The 19,373-nt window shown below is 39.8% G+C and overlaps 1 protein-coding gene across 3 annotated transcripts in view; it reads right to left on the bottom strand.

Annotated features, from left to right (window-relative positions):
• PRKCD (protein kinase C delta) overlaps positions 1-19,373 on the bottom strand; it is a 63,851-nt gene that overhangs the window by 4,159 nt on the left and 40,319 nt on the right. For 2 of the 3 annotated variants that reach the window (XM_071550559.1, XM_071550557.1), the window contains 11 exons: positions 18,364-18,424; positions 9,300-9,456; positions 8,795-8,826; positions 8,000-8,085; positions 7,538-7,667; positions 6,816-6,916; positions 5,515-5,611; positions 4,230-4,360; positions 3,420-3,593; positions 2,775-2,866; positions 1,240-1,302 (listed from right to left, as the gene is read on the bottom strand). In XM_071550559.1, the coding sequence (XP_071406660.1) occupies positions 1,240-1,302; positions 2,775-2,866; positions 3,420-3,593; positions 4,230-4,360; positions 5,515-5,611; positions 6,816-6,916; positions 7,538-7,667; positions 8,000-8,085; positions 8,795-8,826; positions 9,300-9,456; positions 18,364-18,424 (1,124 nt within the window). The remainder of the gene's footprint in view (positions 1-1,239; positions 1,303-2,774; positions 2,867-3,419; positions 3,594-4,229; positions 4,361-5,514; positions 5,612-6,815; positions 6,917-7,537; positions 7,668-7,999; positions 8,086-8,794; positions 8,827-9,299; positions 9,457-18,363; positions 18,425-19,373) is intronic. The other variant, XM_071550560.1, reaches the window with a different exon arrangement.

Raw genomic sequence — 19,373 nt, 5'->3', positions numbered from 1 at the left:
GACACAGCTGCTGCTCACCTGAGCAAATTGAGTATACTGGAGATGGCCAATACTCACAGTAACTTAGGGCACTGCTCTGACCTGGCCACAACAAGTCCTAATATCTTTTGTAGGATGTGCCCTTATGTGCAACACCTTCCAAAAACTGCTCTGCATCAGGTTCTGGGGTTGTACTGGTGAACATCCTCTGGTTTGCTGGTATCTTGTTGAAAATGGTACTGTTTCTTGGGAATTATTTCATACTATGAAATTTCCTCCAGGAACAGTCTAATTCAAGACAGGGAAATTTAGCAGCAAGACTAAAAAGGCTCTAAAAAATTTGGGATGGAAGGATTTCATGCTGCTGACAACATACCCTGGAGTTTGATCTTTCCCTGTATAAAAACCTGCAGGAAGCTGTGGGAATAGAGCTGGGAATGTTATGTACTTTCCTGGATTACAACTGTCTTCTCTGAGAGGCAGATAAAAGGTTTCTAAGAATTGTCTTTCTTCAAGAATTCCCATAAAGTTCCTCTCCTTTACAAATGCTTTTTAACTAGACTCTAACTTTAGAAAATTGCTCCAAAGGATGGATGCTCTATCTATAATGGACAACACCAGATGTGGGACATGTTTACCTAAGGCCTCATACAAGGTTCTGAAGCCCACAGACATCATTCTTTGTACCTGTTTGTTACACAGGTAAGAGGTGTCTGAGGAAGTAGTTACCAAATGGTACTTTCAGGTTGGGGGTGGAGTGAAAGGGTTGTATGTGAGAGGAAAACTACATTAAAATAAACTTCTGATGTCTTGTAGTGTGGATATTTACAGTCAGGAGCAGTGGATCAGGGTCTGGCCTCTGATGCTTCAACCTGGTGAGGCAGAAGCTTTGATATTGTGGTTTCCCCAGAAGGCAAACCCAAGCAACTTTCACCCCAGTGGTTTGCACAAGGCTGGTGGGAATTGATAAGCCTCATGGACCCTCTCCCTCACCTCCAAACTAAACAGACTCATGATTTGAATGCAGTGTTTAAAAATAACTGAAATAAAACTGCTTTTGTGTAATACAAATATCATTCCATGCCTCCAGTTGCCAAGATAAAAACCCACACAAATGGAGATTCATCTCAGGCATGTTAATAGCCTTGCAACTACATCAGATCACTGACAGCTTGTTCTTGCTACATCAATCAGGAATTTAAAGATGCACAAAGCACTATGAGAAACCCCATGTCCCACCCTGGAGCTGCTGGTACTCACCTATAAATAATGCCTTTGCTGTGAAGGAACTGGAGCCCACACAGAATTTCAGCTCCGTAAAACCTGAAAAGATCAAAACATCTTTTAATCTGTCTTGCTCAGCTAAAGCACAGTCAGTGCAGGTGGCCAAAATAGTGCTGTAGGTATCTCTCTGTGGATTGAGAAGAGCTGTACACATCTTGGAACCCGAATATGCCTGTCTTTGTGTAGCCAGATGCTGAAAGCTGCAGTTAATCCCTTCACCACACATCGGCAGTGTCCAATACCAAACAGCAATGGGGACATGACAACAACTTGTCCTAACGCTCCATTACACTCCCTTCAGGGAACACTGTCCCTCTTCTCCTCTCTAGTAACAGTCTTTGTGTGGTTTTAGTGATTCCCATGTGCCTTTTGAAAAACAGCTGCTGGGAGCTCAGTCCTCAAGGTTTGCTTTAGGAGGCACTGGGCACTAATGGAGAGGTTAGAAATGGTTTCACCTCTCTCCCTCTGCACCTGCCAATTCCAACTGGAACCAGTATCCAGCATCCAGACTGAAAAACAGCATCACTTCAGGGGCATTCTTGAAAACCGAGGTGATAATCCAGAGGACGTGTAGGAAAATGCTACAAGAATGCTTCCCTCCACCTCAAAAAGTATTAAAAGGTTTTTTTAAATTGAAAAAAATACAAAACTAATTGTTACAGTAGATGAATGTTGGCACAAAGCTTCACAAACAGGTACAGAGGATACCAGGAGAGGCTGCCAGATGCACAGACACTTGCTGGAATGCAGGTAAGCTGGAAAGGGAGTTTGCCCTGACCTACCCAGCTGGCTGCTGTTCATGACAAACTCCTTGATCTGATCCCATCCAGATGACATTCCTCAGGACAGTGCCCAGTTACATAAGTAATTTTGCTGATGCTTACAGATATGTCCACTACCCTGCGCTGTTACTTTTTAGGTCTTGCATGAACACATTCAATATTACAATTAAAACCCTCATAGGTTTTTGGTGAGAGAGTAGAAACTGAGCTCAAACTAAAAATGATAAAGTAACAATAATAAAATACTTTTGCATCCTTTAAAGATCACTGAAACTGAAAACTTAAACCACAGGTAACTGACCCAATTGCATTTGCTAAACAAAGCACTTAACCATTTTATTAATATCTCATGGAGTGTACAGGTTTTCCTGCACTACTGTGTCAATGTAGAAACAGTAATAAATAAGTGTTGAACTTTTCCCCATCATGCTGTTTTCCAAGTTTCCCATCAAAATACTGTCCTAAAGGACACAAATTGTAACTTTTTCTTTTCACTGCTGGCTCATGTTGCATCCCATAAAGTAAAACATCTCACTGCTGTGTAAATTAAGAAGGCCTAACTCCACACATCATTAAGTGGACTTCTTCATTGCATTAAACCAGTGCCTAGAAATACCTTTTAGGTCATCAGCCACTGAAACCCCAGGGCAAATAAGGAACACAGAGAAGCAGTAAACCCAGAGACTCAAATCCCTTACGGAGATGGGGAATCAAGTGGTGTGGACTTACGTTGCTCTGTAGAGATCAAAACGCCCCTTGTCTTGTATGTGGAACATCAGGTCCCCCCCATTCAGGAACTCCATAACGAAGAACAGATGATCCTGTTTGCAAATGAGAGGGAATGGAACAATTACTGATGCTGTTCCAACCACAGATGAAAGTTGCAATGTACCTGTGGGGGACCAGGCAGCCACTTCCCTCCTCTGCTGAAGGATTTCTCTGTTTCATGCACCCCCAAGAATCTGGGAAGCAGCTAAAAGTTGAGTGGCCTGGTCTTGTAAAGATAAAGAACAAATCTTTTATTCTGTAGGTTTCTAGCCCTAAAAAACCCCCACATTTAAATAGACTTACTGACTTGTACCCGTGACAGCCATCTTTTTTCCCCTCCTTTGGGGAAAGTCTGGATCAAGGATTTAAATTAAACTGCCTCTTATTCCAGACTGTATAGATACTTTCCTGATCTTATTCTGTCCTCATCAACATGTTTGGTCATACTCATATTTACTTTCCACAAGGCCTGTGAAGTATTGCATAGAGCACAGGAAAAGAAAACTTAGTTCACCCCACTAAGTTACTTTAATTTGACTGCAGATACCAGCAGTCATTAAGAGGCTCAATCTCTTGTGTTGCTGTCACCATTGGACTTTTTCTTACCTTTGTCTGAAACGTGCAGTAAAGATGTGTGAGAAATGGATTCTCCCATGCAAGGGCAAGGACCCGCTTTTCCACCATGGTACATTCCACATCATCATCAATTAGCACCACGTCTTTTTTCAGGGCTTTGATAGCAAAGAATTCATTCTTCCCTTTCAGCTCAGCAAGCAGAACCTACAAAAAACAGAGGATGAGATTATAGCAAGGAAAGACTGTTGCTGATGGTTATCAGTAAGGGGAAGTCAAAGGTGTTCACAGCAGGTGCAATGACAATTCATAAAGCACCTTTAAATGGGAAAAGTGAGGGGGATTTGGGAAGGTAAAGCTGTTAGACATAAAGATGAGGAGACACAGGCACAGCAGTTTTTCTAGCAATGTCTTGTGAGCGTATAAACAGCAGCCAGCTAAAGCCTGTTCCTTCCCTAGAGCTGTAGTTCCACAGAGAGAAGCAGACAGAGCCTGTGGAGGTCACACTGCTCTCCCAAATGTCCCCCTGCCCCTGCACTGGGGCATTATGAGGCTGTTTCTGTACGGAGAGTATGAACCTAAAATATCCATTTGCACTGTGGTGCATAAAGGGTAATTCCTCTGCCTTGATACTAAATGACCAATAAAATGCTGTGCATTATGAATCACTTTAGATGAGTTACAGGTGATAAATTTCCAGTGTCTCTGACAAAGATTTCTAAATACAATTCTGTTAAAAGATTATCAACCCAATGAGCTGTAAGACCTTTCTGGTAAATGAGATACCCCATCACAGAGATCAAGAGAGGCAGACACCTTGAGCGCTCTCAGTTTGTTGCATACCTTTCCAAAGCTTCCTTTGCCCAGTACTTTATGGAAGACAAAGCTGTCTATGTTGAATTTCCTCCTTGCAGCTCGTGGCACTGTCTTGGCCGTGCTCCCCTCCCAGAGCTTATCGTACTCGCTGTTATCTGCTGGGCGGAACAGGGAGGGCGAAGTTCAGTGTGTGCAGAGACACCGCATTACTCAGAGCCTGGCACAGGAATGAGGTACTGACATTCTATTTCAATGCATCTGCTGCTGGAATACCAGTGAACCTCAACCTCAGGGTTTATAACAAAGTTTATAACAAAGTTTCAACTGCTCCAACGTACTTGATTTGGATTTGAATGGAACCTGTGACTGTTTCTGATGCTGGAACTAAGCAGTACTTGGGCATTACAAAAATCAAAACCCTATAACTTTCCCCTGTGACTGAGACATAGAACATAATTTGGAGAAAAAGATGCTTTACAAGGACTGCTTGTAAACAAACTTCATATTGCTTCAAAAGAACAGGATTGTCTCTCAGCCTAAGTGAAGAGGCCATAAAAAGATCTGTGTCTAATAGTGGCTATAAAGCACAATCAATAGAGTTTAATCCTGATTATATCCTGAAATTAATAACTGGGGTGGGGTTTTTTCCCTCTGTTGCATCATGCTGCTGGGTCACTAGCAAGACACTGATGTTAATCACAAGATAATCCCATGTATGCCCTGTAAGTGCCCAGCACCTGGGACATCCCAGGCAGGAATCACAAGGCTGCACCCTGATGTAGTACTTGCAAGAGGTTTTGGGGATTTTTTCCCTCTGTTCTAGCAAAACAAAAAAGTATGCTAAATAATATAAAAGTATTTTTTTTACTGGCCATTTGAACTGAATTAATTCAGTGTATGGATGAACATTAAAATCCTGTGCATTCCAAATCCACCCATTATCTCTTCCTGAGTCTGGTCATTTCCATCTGGTAAAACATTACTTCTGCTGTTGCATTTGATTTTGCATAAATTATCATAGGTTAGCAGTAATGAAAATAACCTTATACAATGCTTGAAGTCTTCAGCAACAGGAAAAAAACCCAAACATCCAACAAAACCTTACTCTGAACCTGTAAAGATGGGATTCCAGGCATTTGTCAGAGGTTATACAAGCATTTTGTGTGGCCAGGAGATGGTAAAAGAAAATACATGTCTTTCTTTTTAACAGGGCTTATTAAAAAGAACTTGTCTGATACAAGGCAAGAATGAGTAACTACTTAAATTGTCTGGTAGGTAAATGGCTATATTGAAACACTGTTGATTTTCTTACCTGTGGTGTCTCCTCCTGGAGTTTTATGTTTCTTATCAAAATCTTGATAAATACCAACACTTTCTACAGACCCAGAATCAGACCTTCGTGTAGATTTCTGAGGAGAAGGGGAACATTTGAAATTATATTAGCACTATTACTTTAGAAATACAGAAGTAGCTGTAAATGTAACATGATGGCAGTATGGAATTTGCTTTTTAATTGTTAACTATCAGTATATATATATATATATATCTATCTATCTATCTCTATATATATATATATCTATATATATATATCTTTTCTCAAGAAGTCTGGGTCATAAACTCCTTAGTCACCTTCTTTACAGCTTCAGATCAGCCAACTGCTTTACCTCCTTCACTGCAAGAAAATAAGTTACTGAAATTCCTGAACAGTTTATGTTGTATTGTACCTTGCAAAATTAATAAAGGTACAGTGGTTTGAATCCACAGTGGGAAGAACTGTGGAAAAATGTCCCTTGGATGTATGTTCATTTGAATGAAGAGATGGGAGTCACTGCCATACTGGACATGCTGAAGTTGTGTGTGACAACCATCCTTAGCACATGGAAATATATTTTCTGTGTGAAAGATCCCTAAGATCAAATTTTAATAAGGAAAAGACTGAGTTTTTCTGGATCATGAAAGAGCTGGCCCAACAGCTCTCACTGTTTTCAAAGTAAATATCCTGTGAAAGCTTAGGAACACACAGCTCAGAGGAAGCACTGTTGGCTTTTGTAATACATTTTCCTGTTTTATTTCAGGGCTTGTGTCTGAATTTTATTTGCATGTCAGAAGTCAACCACAAAAGACAGTCAGGCTGAACAATGTAAGCTATGGGGCCATTGTTAATTCCAGAGGAGTTTTCTGTGTGTATATATATAAATAAAAGTTTAATAAAAATTCAGAATATCTGGTGTATTTCTCCTTATTCATTTAATTTATCATTCAAGTGGAATTTTAAAGTTGAAGCATGTGAAAACGGACTACAGTATTATGATGCTACTGCTTGATCAGTTAAACAGAAAGGGTGAGAATAACCTTGACACCACAGAATAGGGGCTTCAGGAAACTACACACCTTTAAAAAAATCTTTAAGTGGGATCCTCCTCCTTCCCATTCCCATTTTAGGCTATTGATATCTTTGTTAGTCTCTACATATATCAAATTAAAAAAGACAAAGCTGTTTGCATTTCCTCCATTCCAAACTCAGTTCCCCATAGAAGTGATACAGAAAAGATGATGTGAAAACGCCAAGATGCTCTGAAAATAAGTAATTACCTCAAATGGCACAAAGCATACCTGGCTAACTTGATTTAAAGCTTCAGCTAGCAACTTCTGGTTTATTCCACATAGGTTTGCCACCTTCTTCTGGCATTTGTGGTGCACATTCATCCCACATTCTAAAAGAAATGTAAGGATGGTTATACAAGCATCAGGAAAATACTGTCTGACATTACAACAAAAAGGGCTGTTTGTCTGTGCAGTTCAGAAACCTTGTTATGAGACCAGGCTGGGCATGGGCCTGTCATTGTTAACAAAATTACAGTTTTTATCTTTAATGCAATGAAGGCTGCAAAAATTGTTCACAAGTCAAAAACCTCCTATCATCATTATTTTATTCTCAAAGTCTGTTACATTAAGGATCATCCTGCTTTTTTGATGGAGAATTATAAAAGCAGTATTTACAGTAAATGCTTTCAATACACTTTTAGGTGTTACCTTGAGTCAGAACCACCAAATTTCAGCTATTCCCAAAGCAGTAATTTTGATTATACTCAAGATTACACCTCCACAGTGTGTTTCCTGACTCCATTAGCAGCTCACCTTGGCTGAGCTGTCACATGAGCCAAGTGTCTCTTTGTCTCTCTCTACTACAGAAGCCTTTTCAGCCTGCATGGCTGAGATGAATCCCATCCTACACAACACACCCAGAAAGGCACAGTGTGTAGCCAATCTCCAGTGGGGGTGGAGGACTGGAAAAGCACGGAGAGGTCCCAGCTGCCCTCCCTCCTGCTCTGTACCTTCACATTTGAGTCCCTGCTTGACCAGCCCCCAGAGCAGGCTGCCACAGTGGTCACAGAACGTCGGGCTCATGTAGTTGTAGACCCTGAAGCGATGGGGCATGTCAATGTTGAACCTTTCCTTCTGAAACTGAGCACAGGGAGAGTGGAGTGAGGCACAGCCCAGGGCAGGACCAGATTCTGACAGGCAACTGCTGGCATATCACAAGGCTACAACAACTCTATATTAGTCTTCCATCCCCCATCTAGCAGGGAAAGGATCTGCCCATCAAACACCACCCACCATGGCTTTTAACTATTATTCATACTTGAAAACTTTGTCCACTTCAAGCAAAGACAGTACATTGGGTTGTACAGCCAAGCATCTCCCAGCTGGAGTTGGCAGTTTATGTACAAGGTTTTGTTAGTTCAGGAGTGTTTAATTACATAATTACAGTACAAATATATCATTCCAGTTCTTACCATTGTGTCCCTGCTGTTGGCTGCAGTACCAGTACACCTCCCAATGATTTTATCAATACATTTCTTATGAATAGCAGCATTGCATTCTACAAGACATGCACAAGAAAAAAAAATTTATTCAGGTAATAAATACATGGGATGAGGTGTGTACATTTCATAGCATAATGTGAAAAACACCCTCCTTTCCATCATACCACATCCACCAAAAACTTCTTTTCTATCAAGATTACAATGTTTTTTAAGCTGATTCCCCCACCCCCTCCTTTTTTTGTAATAAATTTTGTTTCTAAACTTAATCAGCCTCCATAAGGCAATGCCATCAGTATTTGATAACAGAAGGACAATATTATGCTTTGGAGTTTCACCCTTTGGTATCTCCTCCCTGGTTGGGGCAATGCACAGAGATCTACGTTAAGACAAAAGTGCTTTTCAATTCAGCCATAAAAACCCTTAACAATTGTAATTAATTTTAGAAAAGGTTTCACAAAAACTTCTGTCATAAATGACTGCGACTTTTTAACAGCCTCACACACTTCTGAGAAAAATAGCTAAGCCTAAATCCTGATACTTAAACCCAGGTAGGAATCTCAATTATATTCCTTTGGTTATTGTGCAAAACTGATATTTAGCATCTTCTGCTACCACCTGTGGTGATGATGCACTGTGCTATGCATATTTACAGAAAACTTTTTCCAACAGTAACTATTTGATCTTCAGAATCATGTGGAAAGCAGTACAAGAAAAAAGTAAAAAACCCCCAACAAAACAAACAAACAAACAAACAAATCAACTTACGTCTACATTTGTATCCCTGTTTGTTGAGTCCCCTGACAAACAAATGGTAAAGGAGAAAATAAATAACATACATTTACTGCAATAAAAGATAGGTTGGGGTTTTTAAATGACTATTATTTTTACAGTATCAACTAATTAATCCTTGGTCTATGGGAATATTTGTTCCTATTAATAAACTGGTCTAAATTCTGCTAATCAGAATCCTCTATCTTAGGAAACCAAGGTTTAGAAGATAAAGTACGACATTCTGATAGACCAGCAAATCAGGTGAGAAAATAGAAATAAATGGGATTTTTGTCAATTATTTCAGTGGCAAAAATATTCAAGTTTTATTTTTTAATGTGAAAGAGACAACTATAGTTCTTAGGTATAAAAACACTCTTAATAAATACATATAGTAATTGGTATATAATATCAACTTCCAAACCCATATGAATTTACATGTCATGTGAAGAGAATGTTGAAGTTATTTGGGGATGGGGGAAACTTAGATTCTCCTTCTTACCATACAAATTCTTTGCAGACAGAGCAAAATGTAGGTTGTCCAAAGAAGGTGGCAATAAACTCATGATTTTTGATGTAGTGGATTTTGGCTTGTTTGATGGCTCCTCTCCTGTTGATAGTTACAGTCCCCTCCTCTTCCTTCAATGACTGTTTGCAGTCTAAGGGGGAGGACAAGACAACATACTTAATACTTAAAGGCATTACAAAGATTAATATTTGCTGCTACCAAACATTGCTTCTTTTTCTGTTTCAGAACTGTGTTTCTTTTTATTTTACACCTGCATTCTGCACTGTCAGTCCAATAAGGGTGGGACACATGCACACACTCCTTCCTGAGGTGTCTCCATGTCCCTGTTTGCAAAGCACTTCCCAGCTCCTGCCTATCGGAAAAAGCCTTCAGCTGATGAGCTGAGAGGAAAAAGCAGGAGCACAGTTTTGCTAGAGAAATGGCAACTACAGTTGTTTCTTCAAAATAATCTAAGTTCCTATATGTTACATGGTTTATGTTTAAGATGTTTTATTCGAAGCAGCAAGGCCAGCAGAAGCCTTTCCATGCTGCTGCTCCACATGCTCTCCTGAACCAGGACTACAGCAGAAATTCAGGTGAAGTGCTGCAGGGCCTTCTGAGTCACCACCAGATCACACTACTGGAAGATGCCTTTATTCCAGCCTCCAGGATCAGTGAGAACAAATGAGATTTTCAGTCAGACACTTCCATTTTGCTGTCTCACAATGTTGATGATCTGTCAGTGTCTCAGTTCCATTCCTCTCCCCATGGAGTCAGAGCACATAGTACTCTAGAATACTATAGCAATAATACTACCTGCTCCAATCTACTGTAGCATCTAATACTGTATCACATAGAAATTACCTGTAGTATTAAGCCAAGAAATAAAACAACAAAGAAATTCTCAGGCTCCAAGTCCTGCTGACTCATGTAAGTCCTTCATTACATGTTATAGTTATTTCCACTTATTTCCAAGGACACTTTTATGTTTCTTTACAAAAATGATTATTTGTGACTGTAAGATTGAGACACACTCAGACTATAGTCTTACTTGTATATTTTTAAATTAATAGGAGCTTGTAACAAAGGTAATCCTTTGAGGATGTATCAAGAGAGACTGAGTAACTGGTGATTTAACCCTAGGACACATTTCTGATCAATAGAAAGGGCTGTTGAGGGTCAATCCTATCCAGCAGGAAAAGATAAAGGCTTGAACTGGCAAAAAGCAGTTGATGAACCACTAACTCCATCAGCTCTGGCCAGCAACTCATGGGTCCCAGTCTGGAAGAAGTGTGGACACAGTTCACAGGCTAAAAGTGCTGCAAACTTGGGGCAACAGGATCTTGTCATTGCAGGCAGGGAATTTCCACAGCAATGGAACAAGGAAAAAGCCAGAAGAGCATTTTTCCCATTGTCAACACAATGGGTTTTAATTTGCTCCATTGCATTGCTGCCTGTTACCAAAATCAGTGGGAGCCTTGCTTTTTGTACTAACAGAAGCAGATTTGTTTCCTTTGCCAAGTCACACTCACTGCAATGCCTGAGCTTACGACAAAGCCACCCAGGAGCTCTGGTTTTCTGGTTGCCACCTGCACTTGGTTCTTGTAATTTTATAACCTGCCTGCCACCACTGCTATTTCAACAGCCCTCTGAACCTGGAACCCAATCCATCATTTGACACCATTCCAAGTGTCCTAAACCAATTTATCTGTCTCGGCCACCAGCAGCCAGACAGCAGCAGCATGTTCTGTCTTGGAAAAGAAAGGACAACATCAGCTCAGAGATTAAGGCAAGATTAGGCATATTAGCGAAGGGAAAGTTCAGAAAAGGCCCCTGAGCTTTGCTCCAAGGTATTAATGCACTTTTCTGAGAAACTGGCGACGTGGTTCAGAGAGAAACCCATCCTGTCACCCCCTGAGAGGAGCCCACGGTGTGCCCTGTGACACCCTCGCACTTTGTGTGCCCCCGAGTTCCCTCTGCCCCCGCAGGAACAGGATTCATTTTGGTTGTTCAAACAGGCTGCTGAGCTCACCCAACAAAGGTTCCCATCAGCTGCTACACTTCAGCTTGTCAAGGCTGCAAACAGCACTATCTCTGTTTAATCCTGCCCAGCAAACACACAGACCTCGCCCACTGCTCCTCAAATGCTTCAGGGAAACCACACACCGGAGGGTGGTGCAAGGAAAACAAGGTGCTTGAGAATCAGCAATGCTTTATATTGTTTGCTGCAAGGAAAGGATGTTTTTTTTAAGGGAGATTTCATCAGTGACAGGAACAAAGCAGAGAAAGGCGTTTTGCTTTGTGGCACCTATTCAGAGATCACCTGTGATGGAGCAGATCACTGGACAAAAGCCTCCCTAAAGTCCATGACACAAGTAAACCAAGTGTTTAGTGAGGAACTAACAGGTTAACAGGACATGCCTGCTCCTCATGCTAAAATGCTTGGAGCAGTTTAGCATTGTCAATACTGTGAGCAGAAATCTCTGACAAAACTTGATCAAGATAGGAGAAACAGTTGTGTTTCCTTCCTGTCTGGAACACTGATATCAAAGTTAAGAGAAATATGTGAGACTGGCTTTTTTTTTTTTTTGAGAGGGCAATTAATGAACCAATCATTTTGGGGTTTTCCTCCTTTTTTCCCCTCTTTGTATGTTTTCCTTACACATACTTTAAAAGCAAAGAACCCTTAAGCACAGCAAAACTTCCAAATCTGCATGTGAGAACACCCAGACTTCACAACCAGCTGCCTTATTAAATATCTTTGCCAAAACCAACCAATATATCGAAGTACAGCTGAAAATATTTTTGTATTTTGGTTCAAAAGCAGCTGAGAGTTTTGGAGAGCAGCTGTAAGTCAAGTGCACCTGAAGGTGGTTCTGAAATGATAGTGTAGCTAATTCCAATTTACTACGGACGTGTTTAACAAGTTATTTTCAAAGTGTAAATTACCTTTAATGCCTATGTTTCCAGAAAAGTTTTGAGCAGTTCGGCCAACCATGGACTCAACTAGGGAATAAAGGCTTAATTTCAAAGATGCAGAGACAATTAACAATTGCAGGGAAGCAAATTTCACAGCTGTACTGATGTAGAACGGAGATGGCAGGTTGGGAGAGGGAGAAACACAAAGGGAAAAACTTTGCTTCCCCCTCCAAGCAAGTCAGGATTCCCATAGATGAAACGCTTGTTATGAACCAGCACATGGTCAGAAAGAGTCATGTACAAAACAGCTGAATCAGCAACTAGAATCCAGGTGACCTCTATGACCTGGACTTGAAATTAATCATTTTGGAGTCAGCACACACCATTAAACATAATGTATTTCCTCCATTGAGAACTGTGGTTAATATTTATCACTGACATGTTCATGTATTTCAAGGTCCCTTCTCAAAACTTGCAGCTGATCTGACAAAAGCACCCAGATCATCTTCATGCTGTGTATAGATTAAGAAACCATTAAGCATGACTGTGAACTGACAGTGCAGCTCTCCAGACCTGCTGTAAACACACCACTGTATTCACTATTTAACTGCAGCAGCAGAACTTCTGAACATTTCACAGCCCTTGCAGCCACTAAAAAACACCCAGTCCCTCGCCTGGAAAACATTTACTAAAGAAACACTGCTGGGGCTCTGCTGAACTGTAATAATCTCAAGGTGAGATGTCAAACTGTCTCAACTGAACCTCAAAAGTCCAAGGACAAAAGAAAACAATCTCAGAATAACCTCAGTAGTTTTTTAAAAAGAAAAAATTGAAAAAATATTTACTATCTTTGGAGTTCATTTTTCATTTTAACCTGCTCATTTCACGGTGCTGTTTGTGAACAGAGGAAAGATAACAGAGCTACTGCCAGAGACTGGGAACTTGGACTTCCCTTCAAACACGGACAGGCAAAGCTTTCTATGAGCTAACTGATGGCTCAGGTTGAGATTTGCCTAAAACTGGATGATAAACTGCAAAACATCTACCACTCTGTTCAGTGTCTGCTTCCTTCTGCTGTCCTACAGCCTTGCATTTGGCTTTGTTTGAAAGTAAAGTGCATCTTCAGGTCAAGAAAAACATTAATCTCATAGAGCAATCATTAAAAAGGAAAGCTTGTTCCTCACAAAGGAGACTTTCCTAACATGAACTGTCTCAGAGAAAAACTGTTCTTTAACCTGGTCTTGGAAAGGATTGCTTTAAAAATCATCTGTAAAAAAGCCTCAACCAAACCGAACCCAAAAAATTCCTCAACAAACCATTTACAGAAATAGAAGTTTCCCAAAAGCCTACAATTCTGTGACATGAACTTGCTACGTTAAATCATTTTGGTCTCTGTGATCATCACAACATTTCATTTACAGTCAGAATATTGATATGGCTTTGTATTTCTCTCCTTTTTAAAACAAACAAGAACCCCCAAAACTTTCCTGTTCATTCTCAGTACTTGTGGATTTTACACTGCTGGCATTTAAGTAGAAATACCAGTGATTTGCTATTCGAGAGGCCAATACCATTTGCTCTCAAGGCTGGCACATAATCTCAAATGACCTATCCTGGCCCCAAGCAGTTATACAATAAACTTCAGAGCAAGTGGTTAAAACCAGTGCTACAAACTCTTAGTAGCACATTATGAAAAGGTGTGTGTGCTGCATGTGATAGTGGGCACATTTCTACTGTAAGATACACTTACAAGTATGTTCCACTCTGCTCTGCAGAGTTCCCTGGGCCATGGACTCCTTGCCTACCCTCCAAAGAGGATGGTTTCGGTCAGAAGGGACAATCTAGACCCTCTAGTTCCACTGCCCTGCCACAGGCAGGGACACTTTCCCCTGGAGCAGGTTGCTCAAAGCCCTGTCCAGCCTGGCCTTGGACAATCAAATGAATGAAGTCCTGCCTTGGCCCCTGAGCCAGGGGCTGCTCTGCAGCTACTGCAGCACCTCTACTGAACCAGCCCTTCACAGGCATTAATGATGCCAAAGGCCTATTAGAAAAGTGCTAAAACAAAACACCAGAGTTTTAACAAGCCCTGCTTTTCAATCCAGGAATAAAAACCCCCACCCTGCAGCCTTTGTAGGGTTCACACCAGCTCAGAGCTGCTGTGCAAACACGGCGGACAGAGCACTTATTTTACACTTCAGTAAGGGCTTTATATAACCCTTCTGCAGAGGTACCTGATACCTCATTTGTTGTGGTAAAACAGGGAATAAACTGGAAAATAAGTGCTCTTTTTTCTTTTTCAAATTACAAAGGCAGAGTAAAACTAACCTTTAGACATATAGCATCCAAGTCAAATTTCTACTGAAGATATGAACTATATCAAATTTTTGCTGCTCCACACAGCTCATTATCTACCTTACCACCTATAAAGACCATCAACTTAATGCTTATGAAATAACTACATCTACAAATGTCTGATTTTCTTAAAGAAAATAAAAAAAATAAAGCCAGTAGGTGTTCTTATAGAATTCATGCAATCACACTTGTAGGTGCAGGCTGAAGCAGATGCTGGCCTCACTGAATAACCTCCACATCTGCCAAATTCCTGTAAGTACTATTTTCTCTGTCAAATAATTAAATCATACCAATATCCCTGTGTACAGTTATAAGGTCCAGTTCTGGCTTTTCAGTCCTTGTCACAATTCTATACTAATAATGTGATAATCCTTCCACAACACACCTCATCCATAGAGATCCTTTCTTCAAATCTCAATTTAGACCCACACAATATGCAGACTGTGATAGCAAACCTATTATTTACCCTATTATTTTTCATAGGTAACTCAGAAAAATTCTGAAGTCTCATGCTTCCCCAACACTCATCTTGGCACACAGAGAAAAACATACTCAAAATCTATGCAGCTCTCTGGTTCATGTTCCTCTCTCCAAAGTCAGACACTTGAAATATTAAAAGTTCACATGCAAATTACTCACCTTCTGGTACTTCTAAAGGCATTTTAAGGGAAGAGCTCACTAACCCTTTCTGCAGGAAGCTGAAACCAGCAATTCAGAAATCAAACCCAAGACACAAGCACTTCCAAGGCTGCTAACTCCACAAGACACTCAGCAGAGTGAGGTCCTGGGTTTTCTTACTGGATAAGGTCATTAACTACATTTGAATAAACAAAGATCAAGCAAAGCATTAAACGTATTGCAACTCCCACCTATTAAAACTAAAGCTGCTTTACAGAATTATAATCCAGTCTCAATACTACAACTGGTGAAGGAGGGGCAGAAGGAAAACAATATTCTGAAATAAAAATTGAGGTCAACACCCTGTTCTCATGTTTCACACACCAGGAGAAAAAACTTTTACATTTCCAGCACAAACTTATATTCAAATTACAGGGCAGGAGACAAAACACGTCTTTGAGAGCTCTAAGTCAGGGCTCTGCAGTCCCCATTTTACAAGGTTTAGAAAGCAAAAAGCCCTCTAGGAAAGACTTTTCACACATAGCCTTAAATTAACTGGCCAGGCCCCAGTATGCAAAGATAGAAATGAAAAGTCTCAGTGTAGCCTACCATGGAGGGAATTTTAATACCAGTTGATTCAGTGATTTTTTTTCTTTAATAATATACCTGCTAATGGAGCAATAGCATGCTCATTTCTCACTATGACTCTGTCCCTCTGAATCAGAGGAAAGCAGTTCTCTCTAAAGATGGCAGAATGTTTGCTTTTCAGGAGGGAGGTTTGAAAACCAGCAGCTTTAGTTTGCAAAATAAGCCAAAGAAAGAATTAGTGACTTTTGCAAAGTGCTTGGAGATTTTCAAACAAAAGGTAACACCCGTAACTCAAAGATATTAATGGTAGCAATACCTTTGAATAAACTAGAGAACAACTGAAATAGCCGTTTAAGAACAAGCCTTTTTTTGGTATTTTAGAAACACAGCAACCACAGAGTTCTGTATGGAAAGGCAGGTCAGAGAGAGAACAAAATGGTATCTGTATGGGAAGGAATGTGAACTGTCTCTGAGCTTTCAGCTGTTAACTAAGGGTTTTAGCAATGTCAAGAATGGAGGTTAATACAAACATCCTGGTAACACACTAACAAACCTCTCTGCTCCAATACTGGTAACTGCAAATTTAACTAGGGAAAATGTTTACAGCAGTGCAGTGATGAGCCAAAAATCATTCAGTGATTGCTTATTAAGCAGTATTGACATATTGACTTGAGGGAGGTTTATCATTTTGAGGAAGAGCAGTATGTTAAAATGTATTGATATTTGCTGTGTTCACATCAAGTATCAGACTGAGTGACTTTTCTTCACAAAATGTAGATGGATAAATGTACTGAAATGCCTTGAAAGGCAGTTTCCACCACCTCTGTGGTTTAGTTACCAAAAAGGTATCAGTGACTCATTTTAGATAAAGCAGAAGGTAAATCAGAAGTCATTGAAAAGTGGAAAATCCAAAAAGTGCTTTAACAGCTGAATCTTAACTTGCCAACTAAAGTATGATTGCATGAATTAACGATCTGTTTGGTGTTCAGGCTTCATTCACTACCACCTGCAAGCCCTAATAAAGGCAATGAGAAGAATTGCAAGAACATTGTATCTATTTATAAATTATTTAGATTACTAAGTACAATTACTTTAGTACTTACAATACAGAAGTATATTACTTTCCTGCTAGGAGGCAATAATAAATTATGGAAGGCTTTCACTTGTGCCATCTCTACTTTTTCTCATGTCTGTGCGGAGAGGAGGAAATAAGCTCCAGCCTCACCAAATAAGCAATTGAGAATATAGAAATTGGGCTTGTACAGGTTTGGTTGAAAACTTTCATGTTTCCAGGAGAAATGGATTTGTTTAAGTCTCATTAAATAATATTCTTATAATACCACTGCCCTCTGAAACAGCCTTGCACAGGAAACCAGGACAAAGACCAATGTGAAGGTGTTTTAATTCAATGGCTCACAACAGATTGAATGGAAATCAAAGTGTTAACTGGAGCATAAACAGAGAGCTTGGGATCTTCAGAGAAACACCTATTGACTCTTGAAACTTTTTTTTTTTTATTTTGCTTTAAAGAGTCAACTTTTCAGAGACAAAATAAAAAGCATATAGGCTGGGGGTTTTTGCCATCACAAAGATACAATATCAACCCTGAAATGTCCTCTACTGTACATCACATTCTATCCCGAGTACCTTTTCTAGTACCTGCTACACAGATTACACACATAGTACAAAAACTTATAGTACCTTCACAACTATCTTGTTCTATGAGAACAAAACTGAATCTGTGGGGGGAAAAAAACACCAATGCTTCAAAACTTCCTGCTTATTCTCTCCACTTGCTATTTACAAACACATAGTAATAAACCTTGTAAGACTGACAGACTAACATGGCAGAGCAGTTTTATGATAGTTATAATAATATTCCTAAGAAATAATGGTTTCTTGACTTCCAGTATGGGAAAGTTGTAACCACTAGCTAACCAAGTTGTGAGGTTTACAGCATTTGCTTTAGTAAAGGATTCCACAGATACAGAATCCACACTAAAATACTTGTTTTTATTATTGTAATTGAAGCTTCCCTCCTGGTTTCTTCCCAAACAGTGTGTGTATTTCTGACCCAGACAATGTGTTCACTTTTTAACTATGTATGACAGAACATTGACTAGATTTGCATTTTGACACTAAACCATTTATTCATTGCTACAACCAGTTCTCATGAATAGTGAATACGATGTCTGAATCCCAGGAAACCCAGACCCACTTCTCCAATCCACAAAAAAGTTTTCTACATAAGCTAGAACAAGAGATTTAACTTCTTTGCATCTAAAAGGATGCCATCTTGCTATCTTTTTTATCACATCAAAACATGAAGAGAAACATATCACAGACACAAAAGTGTCTAAATGCAACGACATTTAGAGGCACAAAGGCATTTAGAAATTAATAATATCAACCATGAATTCACATAACAAAAAAACCTAAAAGGCAAATTGATGACATCAGAAAATTCTACTCAGCACACCAGGTGATATTTTTGTGTGAGCTACATACTACATTCTGCAAAGGATTATAAAAATTAAACCTTTTTTCACATAACTGACTGAAAATAAACAGTTGACATTACCTGCATCTTCCAAAAAATACTGCACAGCCATCAGCACCTTCCCCTGAGGTTGTAGGTCAAGCTGTGGAAAGAAAGATACCAACAGTGAAGTGTGTGGTTGACTCAATCTCTCAGGAATTGAAACAGCTCTTTCTAGGGACTCCAAGTAGACTAGTCAGTAACTGTTTGATTCCAGTCCTCTTCCATATCTCACTGCTGCAGCTGAGTCAGGGGCTTTCATTCTCCTGCCTTTACTGGTGTGCTGCACTGCTTTGATGTCTACCCAAGAGCACAGCACAGTCAGAGTTCACATTGTTTGTGCATGGCCCTTCTCGTTTCTGCAAAGTTTGTTGGCTCCTGTTTTTACAATTAGTAAACTCAGTTTGCACAGGAACCCAGTTTTAAAAGAAAAAGTCTATATAATCCTGTGTAACTTTATAGAGAGTACAAATGATGGTGATATCAAATGCTGTTGTCCATAATGAAAAAAAAGTAGTATCATCAAAATTATTTTCCTTTCCCCCTCAAACCATTACATGTCATTTCTGTAGCAAATCCTACAGATCAGCAAAAAAAAAAGGTGTCTTTTAAGCCAGTAGCTGAGGTCAGTTCCTGTGCTCAGAAAATAGCCTCTAATTCTTAAAATGCTGCCTTTATAAAAGATAAGAAACCCTTAAATATGAAAGAGTGATTCAATCTTCACTTCAGCACAGAGCAAAGTATCCTCAGGTCACACTAAATACAACTTTGGAGGAAAAAATACCCCAATCCCCAAATAAAACCCAAACCACAGTTACATCAGATACACCCATGAACATATCCCCACAAACCCCCATCATCCTACTGGGATAATGACTAAGTTTTCATTTTAAGGCAATTTCTCACACTTGGAACACCTGCCCAATAAAGTTTACAGAAGGCAAAGACCTCAGTTACAGCTACCACTGCTGGGCTGTGTCTCCATACACAAAAATAACCTTATAGGCTGTGCTAAGTGAACTCACATCTCTTTGCTGGCCTTGATGGTCTGT

This window comes from Pithys albifrons, chromosome 3, assembly GCF_047495875.1.
Source record: "Pithys albifrons albifrons isolate INPA30051 chromosome 3, PitAlb_v1, whole genome shotgun sequence".
Classification (NCBI taxonomy): Eukaryota; Metazoa; Chordata; class Aves; order Passeriformes; family Thamnophilidae; genus Pithys; species Pithys albifrons.
The sequence above is the reverse complement of the archived record's forward strand: the minus strand, read 5'-3'. Positions and strand labels throughout refer to the sequence as shown.